Source organism: Pavona decussata, unplaced genomic scaffold (genome assembly GCF_977016875.1).
Source record: "Pavona decussata unplaced genomic scaffold, jaPavDecu1.1 SCAFFOLD_67, whole genome shotgun sequence".
NCBI classification, from domain to species: domain Eukaryota; kingdom Metazoa; phylum Cnidaria; class Anthozoa; order Scleractinia; family Agariciidae; genus Pavona; species Pavona decussata.
Window position 1 is genome coordinate 1,842,212 of NW_028145486.1, and position 12,451 is coordinate 1,854,662.

General features: G+C 38.8%; 2 protein-coding genes across 3 annotated transcripts in view; both read left to right on the plus strand.

Moving 5' to 3' along the window:
• LOC146478011 (uncharacterized) overlaps positions 1–12,451 on the plus strand; it is a 166,750-nt gene that overhangs the window by 51,390 nt on the left and 102,909 nt on the right. The gene's annotated exons all lie outside the window — the stretch shown is intronic.
• Positions 8,404–12,451, plus strand: part of LOC146478014 (uncharacterized) — a 39,874-nt gene continuing 35,826 nt past the window's right edge. Inside the window, exons 1-2 of the mRNA XM_085112728.1 lie at positions 8,404–8,714; positions 9,013–9,052. Of these exons, the coding sequence (XP_084968854.1) occupies positions 8,681–8,714; positions 9,013–9,052 (74 nt within the window). The 5' untranslated portion in view covers positions 8,404–8,680. The remainder of the gene's footprint in view (positions 8,715–9,012; positions 9,053–12,451) is intronic.

The following is a 12,451-nucleotide window of genomic DNA, read 5'->3' on the forward strand; positions in this document are numbered from 1 at the left end:
TCTTGTGATACACTCCGTGGTGTGGAATGTACCATACTCGCTTGTTGTCTGAGGATAGTTTGTCTGTGGGAACTCGTTCTGCATATCCACTAGTTATGATGTCTTGCATGAAGCCACTGTAATCTCTTCGGAATTGATCATCGTTAGTCAATCTCCGTTTCAACTTTAGTAGGCGGCTCAGGGCCAATTCCTTACTGTTTGGCAGTTCCACGTCTTCTTTCTTCAGAGGCAGAGGCATCTCGTAGTGGCCATCATCTCGCTGATGAACACGGTCTCGTACTATTTTGAGGAACTTCCGATCTTCAAAGGATAGCGACTTCTCTTCGGTTCGTCTTTCATTGAAGTCAAGTGTGAACATCTTAACAACATCGTGCGGGTTGAGCAGCTCTTTCACTTCTGTCCTTAACGCAAAGTGACACATCTTCCTACTTGAGTCTACTTGGACTTCTCGGGTGATAATGTGATTGCAGAAAATGTCGCTCTCGGTTTCAGCCTCATCTTCATGTGTTAGAGGGTTTACTGCACCGATGATTCCCCATCCAAGAGCGGTTCGCTTAGCGTACGGGTCATCTTCTACTCCGGGAACAACTTCAAGCGGTTTAATCGCACGAGGGCAGTTGAGACCGATAAGGAGGCCGACCTCAATGTCACTACGGAAGGGCATCAGCTTCTCAGATACCATTTGGAGATGTGGCCAACCATGGGCGGATTCGGGCCTTGGAATCTGACTCCCTTTAGCCGGTATGGTGGATCTTGAGTAGGTCTTGGGTAAAGGGATTTCACGCTCTTCATTGTAACCACGCACAACCAGGCCTTCGATCTTCTGACTTGTAACCACTTCCTCTGCGAGGACCGTCGAAATCTTTAGGTCTACCTCTGGTCCGTTCAAATCCAGCTTTCGCAGAACGTCTTCGTTTACAAAACAAGCGTCAGATTGTTCATCCAGGAGAGCGTAGATCAGCAATTTGTTCTGAGCATCCTTGCTGTGATGAACCCATACGGGTACTATTAACGAGTGCATGCAAGGCGCAGTTGTTTTCTTCGTGTCGCAGACCTTCGCACGGTTCGAGATGACTTCGGTTACATTCGTTACTTCGGTTGCATTCGTTACCGCTTTGTCTTGCTCAGGTATCTTGGCGGGATCACTGTGAAGGGAGGTTGGATGAAATCCATTGCAGGTTTTGCATACTCGCCTTCTTCGACAGTCCTTTCTCATGTGACCCCATTTTAAGCAGCCCAGGCACAGTGCCTTCGATCTGATGACATCTCTTCTTTCTGCCAGGGACATACTTAGAAAACTTTTACATGCGTCCAAGTCGTGAGGACCCTTGCACAGCGGACACGTGACAGCCTCAGGTTTATTCTCCCTCTTACTGTCGGAAGCGCTGGTCTTCACTTCACCAGAACCAGTAGCGAAAGTGCTAACCTTGGCCGATTTCTTTCTGTAACTATTCGACTTCCATGCTCTCTCTGCGTCTTGTCTTGGGGCTTCTTCCTTATGAGGCCTTGTCGTTACCGGATTGCACGCAATTCTTGCTTCTCTTTCGAGGAACCTGCAGAAGGCTTTGAAAGGGGGGTAGGCCGTTCCATCCCCATCGGGTACGCTTTCTTCGCCGCGATTCTGCTCTTCTCCTTCTTTGTTGAGCCAGCGATCAACTTCGCGACTCCATCGATCTATCAGGTAGCGCGGAAGCTTTTGGAGCATCTTCTGGTTTTCATCCGGGTCGTCAAGCACCTTTAGGTATTTGATGGTCTTTGTCGCCGTTTGGCAGTGGACGAGGAAGTCCGAAAATCTGCGTAGGCTTGCTCCGTCATTTGGAGGGATTTTCGGCCATTCGTTAATCTTCTTTCTGTAGGCGTCTGCCACCAGAAATGGGTTGCCGAATCTCTCTGCTAAGATCTTCTTTGCTCGTCGGTATGCGTCGGCAGTTTCCAGTAACAGGAGGCCGCTGATCGCCTCTCGTGGTTCGCCTCTTGTATACTTCCCGAGGTAGTACAGTCTTTGAGAAACCTTGTCTGTCTGGCCTTCTATGATGGTTTCGAAAGACTTCAACCACAGGGGATAGTGCAGTAAATCGCCGCCGAAGATCTCTGGTTCTGGGAGAGGAAGCGTGTCTTGAAGACGTCGCTGACAAAGCACATCGGCTAAACGATGCAGTGAATCTTCGACGGACGAACTGTTCAGAGGAAGACTGGCTCTTGGATTGTCTGCTGTGATTCCGGTCTTGGCTGTATCGCTTACGGGGATTTTCGCGTCAACACGCGTGCGCGGAACTCTGTAGGGACTTGTCTCAAACTCGGCTACTAAAGGATTCAGCGACGATCGAAGAGCTGTAGACTTCGGAGGTGCGAACGTATTCGGTGATGAGTCGGGACGTAACACCGGTCTAGAATTCGTATCTTCGGTAGATCTCACTTTAAAAGGAGAAGTCCAGAGTTCCTCCTTTATCAAAGTCCGTCTCGTTTCGGGACTCTCGCGATGCAAAACAGATTCAACATACGTTTCAACTGTCGGAAGGCTGGCGTCTGTCACCGATGACATTTGATCACGAGTCTTCAAATAATTTTGGAGAACGTAATTCCTGTCGGTTTCTTGCGGGAGAAGCTGATCTTCCTTGCGATCGTCCTTCTCAATTTTCCTTTCATCGGCTACGTTGGCCGCTTCCATTTCGGCTTTGGCGACTGCCAGCTCCTTGCTTAGTCTAAATCGTTTAAGTTCGTCCTCGCACTCCTTCAAAGTAGTTGTTTTCCGTGCTTCCAACTGAGTTTTAAGTCTTGCAACATTTGCAGCCAATTTATCCGCTCTTTTTGATAGCGAAGATGCGATAGATGATTTCTCGGATTTAAGGCTTCGAGAACCTCAGCTGGAATGTTTTGATCGTGAAGAGCGTTCGCTTACATCTTGTCTAAGATCCGAAAGTTTGTTATTTAATCTTCTCAGCGTGTCTGCCAATGCTCACGCTCCAGTGATTCTAATTGCGCCACCGCCTCCTTTTTTGCTTCGTAGTTATCTGCTAGCGCTTCGCAGAGTCGATTACTTGCCGCGTATAGAATATCCATTCTCGTCTCGAGGAATGTTCTCTCGCTCTTTAGGAGATCGATCTTCGTTGAATCTCCTATCAGATTTGTAACTTTGTTTATTTGTTTGCGCCACGCGCGCTGAGCGGAAGATCTTTGTTCCTCGAGTAAATTAAGGTGATACATTCTTCCCCTTTCTGTAGGATTTCGAAATCTGATCGACAAGGAATCTTCAGAATCTTCCATTTTAGACATCGGAGTGTTCAGTGTTCAATTGCAATGCGACGTGTTTCCTCCGCTGAGTTTCTACCCCAGAGTTTTTACTGTAACGGGGGCGGATATTGACATCGGGTTTCTTTCAGATCAGTTCAAATATTCAGATCAACATCGCCGTCGGAGAAACGTTTTATAGACAGAGAATCCCGAGCATCTATTCTAACTTGTTTATTATACTTGAAATTCCCATAAAAACTGAAAATAATAATCGAAAAGCGAGCGATTACAATAGATTCTAAGATAATTCTACTGGGAGCACGTGGCATGCATGAAAACGATTACCTAGAATAACTCTAATAATATAACGAAATCACTAAACCTAAGAAATAACAACACTACTAGGACTGAACTTAAAAACTATAAAACAAGGAAACATACCTCTTTCTCCGATAGAAACTATCTTAATGACACACGCGTCTTTCTTACTTTCGATCCGTACAATTCTCCATGTGACACTGAAAACTGATCCGACACGCGCAAAATACAAAGAAGCTTCAGATGATTAAAATAGAAACGGAAATGACGCGAGTCACGCAACGAAAAAACTAATAGCTAACATTTACAATTAGTATCTTTTTTTCGGTTTTAAAACCACCAATTTGCTAACAGTACAAAAAAAGATTCTCATTTGATTACATGGTATCTGATCTTGTTGGAATAGTACTCTAGGCTTGTTTTTTCATACTGGTTCACGGTTGCTGGTTTATGTTTCTGTTTATCTTGTCATATTCAGAATTGGAATCCCTTTTGTTGTCCTTAGAAAAAACTTCAAAGGTTTTCTTGGGTACTGAGATTTTATTGTTTTCACTGACAGTGTTTTGGATTAAGGATCAATTGTAGGGGATGTACGTTTCAGTCCGGATTTTCTCTTTTGCATGAAGAATTTGCTGGTAAAATATGTGAAGAGTTTTTAATTTTGTTGATTAGTTTCTACGAGATAGTCTGTCATTCATAGGCTAACACCTTGTTTTTCTTCCTTTAGCAGAGCTCAGGATTGGCTCAACCTCTGACTGTTGTCTCAGAGAAACGAAGGTTAATACAGCAGCAACTTGTTCTTTTGCTCCATGCTCATAAATGTCAGCGACGAGAACAGCAAGCCCAAAATGGTGCTGTAAAACCCTGCAACCTACCCCATTGTCGAACTATGAAAAATGTTTTAAATCATATGGATACATGCACTGCAGGAAAAACATGTAAAGGTTTGTAAAAAGATATTTGAAGTATTTTTGTACTTTATTTCTGGATTGAAAAGACTACTCACAGTTGGATGTAAGACTCAGTTTACTATCAACTTGTGTTGATATCTAAATAAGCTGAGTTTTGTTGTGGTAAAGTACAATTAGTAATTCCAAAGTTAATCCCTTTCTTTCTTAAAAATAGAGTTATGCCTGTTTATTAATTTTAGACAAAGTGTACAACAGCGTAGTACGATTCTTCATTCTTTTTGACCGTTGACAGCCATGTGTTTTCCAGGAATTAACCAAATTAGCAAATTGGTAGTAAACAACCCCAAGAGTATTCATAACTAATACAAGGTAAAAAAAAACAATGTTCCGCTAGTCTAGAATAGTTAGAATTTATTTCTATTTATTCAATAAAATACTCTAGCTGGGAATTAAAGATTTCCCAAGAAACAAACTTGAAAGTAAAAATTGTCCAAAAATTACGCTGAAATTTGATTGTCCCATCACATGGGTGACATTGATCCGCTTGCTAGGACATGTGTTTCACTTTGTTGGCATAAGATTGCTTAGTTACCATGTTTCATCAATAAAATACATAGAAAAACACTCAAAATCTTTCTTAAATTGTTTAATTATTTATTCAGATAAGTGTTTATTTACGTCTTAAAAGCAAACACAACAATTTTTGCGTCCCAGATTGGGACCAGTGGAAGTCCACTGTGGGTGCCCCATGTCTCCCATGAGATGGAGAAAAGAGATAATGTGGGGCAAGTCATTGATGGCTGCCAATACATTTTGAGAAGGCAGTAATGCTAGAAAAAGTGCAGTGTTGAGAATACTCATAGACAAGAACAATAAACAAGAAGTGTTTTTTGTCCTAGTAAGAACAGTAGTTGTAAAATTTTTAAAGGAGGTTAAATATACTTTTGTTGAGTGGCCACTGTTTCTAATGTGGGAAAACTTGTTGTTTAATCCTGTTTTTCTTCTTCCAGTTGCTCATTGTACTTCATCTCATCAAATAATTTCACACTGGAAAAACTGTCTCTGGCAGGATTGTCCAGTTCGTCCTCCTTTGAAGCAGTATATTGCATCTGCAGATACCAGAAATAGAGGTATTGAGCCTAAAAAATTCATGTTTATGTCAGTAGTAAAAAAGATTGACTAAGGATTTAAATGCTGCAAAAGAAGTAACTGTGGCTATCCCACTAAGTAGACAACACATGCGTACAGTAAGTCAAAAGTTTTCTTGGTTTGCTGCGCAAGATTTTATTGCTCGTGCCACTCATCAGCTTCTATAAGCAAAATTCTAGCTGCTGAGTGAATCAATCAGAGTGTGCTATACTGCCTATGTCTTTCAAGGCATGTTTTTTTCTGGATTTATCCATTCAGTCCTCAGATTGTGTCGCCAACAAAAATATTTAATAATTTTTGCCATTTTTAAATTACTGGAAAACTGTTCTTCTCCTCTGAAGCTCCAGGGAATGCTCCAGGCCTTGAGAGAGCATATATGATGCTCTGGGGATTACCTTAAAACCTCTAAATGCGAGTATATGAATCACTTTTTGAAAGCTACAAGTCAAAGCAAATTTTCTTTTTTGCTAATTTTTAAATTAGCAAAAAATTGGCTCCTCAGTTTCCGGAACAGCGCTAAAAAAACATGTCTGAGTTTTGCCATATTCAATTGCAGTGAAAAGTTACGGAACATTTTCGAAATAGAATTTAAAAAATGTGGAGTGACCGGACAAAAATCACTCTCAGAGAAAAATATTTTGAAAGAAAAAAAATGCAGACACGTTTTTGTTGTTTATATGACTGTTAAATTAGCTACTATCCAAATTTCAAGGCAAAGAAGCAAATTCCCTTTGAGTTTCAGCTCTTTTTAGTGTCCCCTTCAAGTGAAAAAAAACTGATTCAAGAAAACAGTGCTAAAATTTCGACAATTCATTTTATTTCAAAATTCTTGCTATAGTTTGATAGCCAGCTCTATAAGCTTAAATTTGATATGGGGGTTTAGGTATCTACGGTTTAAACCGGACGCGCTACATTGCTTGGGCCCAAGACACCTCTAGCGGCATACAGTAACCTTAATGGTGAAATATTATGAGGAATATTCCACTTTAAGTTTGTCCAGAACGAAAGCGTACCTCAGTTACTGTGTTCTGTTGTCATTGTGGCTCAAAACAGCAAATTTGTATTAGCAGTTTTTAAAAGGGTTTTTTGTGGCTCTAATCTATGCAGCAAATAAGAGTAGAGGAAGGGAAAGCTGGATTTCAGACTGGTCCAATGCCAAAACCATGCTCCAGCCAAGCTGATCATGAGTGTTAGTGGTTTTGTCTCATACCATTCAGTTGGAACTTGGTCAAAAACTTGAAATGTCTTTTCCTTGCCATGCCTTTTCATTCTGTGAGACAGGAAGCAGGGGCAAATCTATAACCAGCAGCGCACTTTCTACATTAACTACACTGAGATAGGAATGAAGAACTTGCCATCTTATAAGGTTTCCTTCATGTGCCATTCATGTGCCTCGCCCCAAGGTAGTAAGTAGAAAATTTGTTGCTGGTTGTTTGCCCTTGCTTCCCCTCCCACTGCATGAGTTTATAAAAAGGCATTGTTTGATTGCATCTAATCAGATGAGAGCAGGCGGTATGGCTGTTACAGGCCAGCACACAAACCTCCAGCTATGATTGGCAGGTCGAGTTCTGATTGCTTGATTGCACAATATTACAGTTGTATTTGACAACTTGCGCTTTGACTTTTGAAAGGATGTCCAATTGAATGTTACAAGACAATACCTCCAGAACTCGGCTTGTCTAGGTCTGGTGCATGGTTTTGGAAGTTGGACAATGCAATTTTCAGGGTAAAATTGGCCTCAGTACTTGGTATGAAATCTGGTTTCCTCCCTTTTTCCGCGATATTACGTACAGTAGACAGCCATTCAAGACCCTGGTCAGATCGCAAAAATTCACTGTTTTGAGTCACAAGGATGACAAAACAATGACTAGGTTAGGTTTACATTTTTAATGAACTTAAGAACGGTGCCTACTAATACCAAAGTATTTTTGCGTGGTTTATGACCATGCTGGAAAAGCAGATCTTAGCAAGGGCTATTGGTGTCCAAAAAGAAAATTAGGGGTAACCACGCATTTTTCAGAGATATAGCAACAATTATTCTAAAAAGCAGTAAAATACAAAGCAATGTATGGCATTTTTTTTCCAAATTGAAGCTTTATTGCTGAAGTTCTACTTTCTCCACACAGTTTTAAACTGCGCAAAAATATCCCTGTATAAGTAGGCACCACGCATAGGGAACCCAAGTATCTCAAGATGTGCAGAACGTATGCGTAGAAACAAAAGTAGGCACCGTCCTTAAGGACAGTGCCTCTTTTTGTCACTGGGCATACGTTCTGTGCATCTCAGGATGGTTCAAGAAACTTGGGTTTGCTATGGGTGGCACCTAGCTAGTAATGCAGGGATATTTTGTATGGTTTATAACCATGTGGGAAAAGCCTATCTTAGCAAGAGCTGAAATCCAAAAAGAAAATTGGTGATAACCATGCATTTACTTGTGAATTGTCAGACTGCTAACATCTTGAATTTGCGAACGGGACTTTGAGCGTGATGCTCGACGAGTTTGCCTACAAATTCTAAAGGTCTCTGAAGAGTCTCTTGGCCGAGACGAAACGCCGCGTCAGACTAGCCACAAACAATTCACAAGTATTTGACAACTTTTCAATTCTTTATTGTATAACCATGCATTTTTCAGAGATAATTAGGTTAATGAGTTTAAAAAAACGCCATACATTGTTTTGTAATTAAGAGCTTTTTAGAGTTATTGTTGCTTATTATATAATTATCTCTAAAATATGCACCGCTACCCCTAATTTTCTTTTAGATTCCACTCGCCCTTGGTCAGATTTTTTTTTTCCCGCATAGTCATAAAATGTGTAAAAATATCTTTGCATTAGCATGCACCATCCTTAAATGCTGATATTTCTCACAATATTTTCTCATTAATATGCACCCGTTCAGTTTTAGGCACTGAAGCAAGACATAAACAAGGATTTTTGAATGTGACACATTTGTTTTGGACCCCTAGCCTTGCCTTGATCCTTACAAGTTTGTGGTGTGAAAAAGCATGGCAAATTCAAAGGCTGTTTTTACTCAAAAATTTCCTACTGTATTTGATTTTAGGGCCAAATTCTATGATGAGATGGGATGCTGCACTGTCTCTTACAGGTCAGCTAATAAAACTGTACTTCAGGCTTCTTGTGGACGTTTCAAATACATAACAACACCCTTACAAGTTTCATCATGCCTCCAAAGAACTCTTTAGTTTGAATTTGAATCCTGTCTCCTTTACTCTCCATATACAATATTTTGAATACTTTTGGGGTTTGTTTTGTCCTTGTATTTTTTCTTTTTTCAATCTTCTATGTTTTCCAGGTACGCACTTGCGTATGTGCATACATGTAGCCATGCCCCTGCAAAACTGTGATTTTTCTTCTTAATGTTTCTCTCTTTGTCTGCTTTACAGACAACAGATCATCTAGTGAATCGTCCATGACAGCCACTAGGTGAGAAAAAATTTATCTTGTTTGTTTTAACAATTCCCACTGAAAGTAAGAAAGGGGGGTTTAAGTTTGTAAAGAAATTGTGGTGCTGTTTCAGTGGGGAGTGGAAGCAAATGTTTGGTTTTATAAACAGAGTTGATGAGGTAAATTGGCTATCGTAAAGAGATTCAAGTGCTGAAGTTCCGAGCGTTAGCCCTTTGTCAGAGCAAATCCTTCACATTATCGAAGGGCTAATGCCCGAAAGGCCAGTGCTTGAATCTCTTTATGGTGGCCAAAGTACCTTATCAACACTGTTGATAAAACCAAGCATTTGTTCTAACTGCAAATGGAAATTGTGGCATCAGAATGGCATCAGCATGTGACATCATGTCGTAACTACATAACCGTTACTGTAAGTTGGTACTTTATGGCAGTAAATTTATAAACATCACTGCTTACCGATGCCAGGGGCTTATAAGGTGCAGACTTCCCATAAATTAAAATATATACATGGCAGAACAATTTTTTTTCAGGTGGAAAGTAGCATTCTAAATACAATACATAATAACCGTAGTACACCTGTACTTATAAATTGTTTTTAGGAAAAGTAAAAGTCAGAAGGAGAGGTAATGTTAAGCACAACAGTATTTAGCTATTTAGTCAGCTTTAAAACTTGGGTTGTGTAAAATGAGTTAATAGCAATAATTATTGAAAGATACACATTTGCGACTACGATGAAAACAGAATGCCACTGAATTTTAGACACGGGCTACCCTCAGGGCATCCCGCATAAAAATATATAGTCTAACATAGACGAGCATCTGCTATGCAATGCAGGCCATTTCATTGAAAATAATAATTAAGCATCTCAGATACATAAGATTTGAATAAAAATTCCCTTCAAATCTTAACTCAATCAGTGCATTCACTTGCTGAATTACCTTATTATTGGAAATTAACAATGCACTTTATTAAGCGCGATTTTACAAAATTCGCGTTAATTTAATGTATCTTAATTAATGTCGATATAAATTTAATGCACGCTATTTTACAACATTGTTATTTTAAAGCACCTTTATTTCATTACAAAACCTTATTAGTTCATGACTCCTCGATCCATTGGCTCTTCAGAGTCACTATCTTTTAAATTGATAGGGTCTAGTTAGGCTTCAAAACCAAATTTTCGGCTTTAAAAAAACCTCAGAAACATCCGTGCACTTGGAAGGTTTTATTGACCAAAGCCAAAACACAGTTTGGCATCGAGAAATGTAAAGGGCGAGTTTGCAGAATTATGAAGATATTGCAGTAAAAAAAGCCAGATGCTTATCGAAAAAATTCACATTAATTTAATGCATGTAAACCTAACTTTTGAAAAATTCACGTTAATTTAGTGTAACGTAAATTTTATTCGCGTTGTCAACGTGCATTGTTAATTTCCTATAATAAGGTAACATCTCATCTGACAACTCCCCTATGAATTGGATTTACAGAGAAGTACCCTTAATTTAACTGATTTTTGTTACAGTACTAAATAACTTTAAAGTATTTGAAAATACTTTAGTATTCAACTTATTGAAGCTGTCAAGTTTGCTGTTTTTCTAATATACATATTATTTATAATACAGTTTTCATTTCATATATAATTTTAACTTTAAGGCCCGGTTCATACTGTACGTCAAACTTTACATGAGCCGAACCTAATACCTATTAAGGTCGACCCAAATAATTAAGTTCGGCAGTTGATTCAGACGTCGAACCTAACGGAAGTCGAACTTAAAATTAAAGCTCAAGTGAGAAAGTAGATTTTCGTGGTCAGCGGCTGTTGTTTTTTCTCAACAAGATTCAAAATGGCGGGAAAGATGAGTTCTGACATGGAAAAGCTTGTTTGGTAAAATGGAATTGGGGGTGGTCAATAGTTTATTTTAGTATTAGTTTTTATTGATATTTCTTATAATTCTTTATAGTTATTATATTTTGATAAAAAATTTTTAAATTCATGTAAAGCGCTTTTGATCATTTTGATGTTAAGGCGGGGGTACACCCGAATTTGAGTGAAATTTGAAGAGGGTTTAAGAATGGATAGAAGAAAGAAAATGATTTTTGGAACGCTAACAGACAGTTGATACCCACGCAAGAGCACCCCGGGTTTTTTAGTGGACTAGTAACTTGGTATCCGTCTATTAATTATTAACTACAAATTCTAATTTTAAAACTTCATTAAATCTTCAATATTTCTTATTTCTCTTAATTTTACTACTCTTTTGAGAAAAACCATCTCCTCCCAAATATACCTAAAAATCACCCAAAAATTTACAAAACACCCCAAAACATTGATTTGTGTAATGAGCATAGGGTTTTTGTATTGCTTGAAACGCGAACGAGATATTTCCGTTGAACCAATTTTAAGCGGCGTGAAAACGGCTTTCAGGTAGGCCCCCGCCTTAAAAGGCGCTTTATAAAGTGAATAAATTATTGTTGTTATTATTATTATTATTATTATTATTATTATTATTATTATTATTATTATTATTATTATCATTATTATTATTATTATCATCATCATTATTATTATTATTATCATTATTATTATTATTATTATTATTAGTATTATCATTATTAACATTATTATCATTATTATCATTATTATCATTATTATCATTATTATTATTATTATTATTATTATTATCATGAAGACAGGCCAAACACGGCTCCTATTGTTCGAGATAGGAAGAATATGACCTTGCTCTTACGAGTACGTCTTTCAAAGATCTCCCTTTTCTGTACGAAAGTAGGGAAGGGTCTTTATAGATCTCTCTTAGCAGAGGCTGATTTTCTATCAAGTGCCATTTACTGAATTGTTTTAGGTTAGGCACAAAAGGGCGATATTCCCTAACAAACGGCAAAATGTTTTCGTGCGTTTTTTGTTTGTTTTGTAGTGCCGACATTCTTTCGCTGAAATTGACTTCTGAGGTTATCGAGTTAACCTCAGTAGCGTAATCTCTGTTTGAATAGAGTAATGTTTTCTTCAGATTTTGTTCTGGGAAGTCTTGACGCTTCGCCTTTGATATAGCCTGTATTGGAAAGTTTCTGTCGGTTTGAAGTACGTGTGTATATCAAGAATAGATTCTTTTTTTTTTTTTCAATCTTTCGCATCTCAGACAAGTATATTTAGTTGTTTCGAAACAAGAAGAACAAGCACATTCCTCTTTACCCGCCATCTTGTTCAGAATGAAGTCCTTTGCGCATGCCAAGTCGATGGAACACGCAGACCTCTGGGATAGATATAATTTATATAATTTATACGTAATGTATGCATTTGGTTCAGCACATGTAAAGTTCGACGTCTGAATCGAAGTCGAACTTTTGTCGTTCTATTCGACTGGCGCAGTCGAATAGAACGGCGGGTCGACCCAAATACAAATC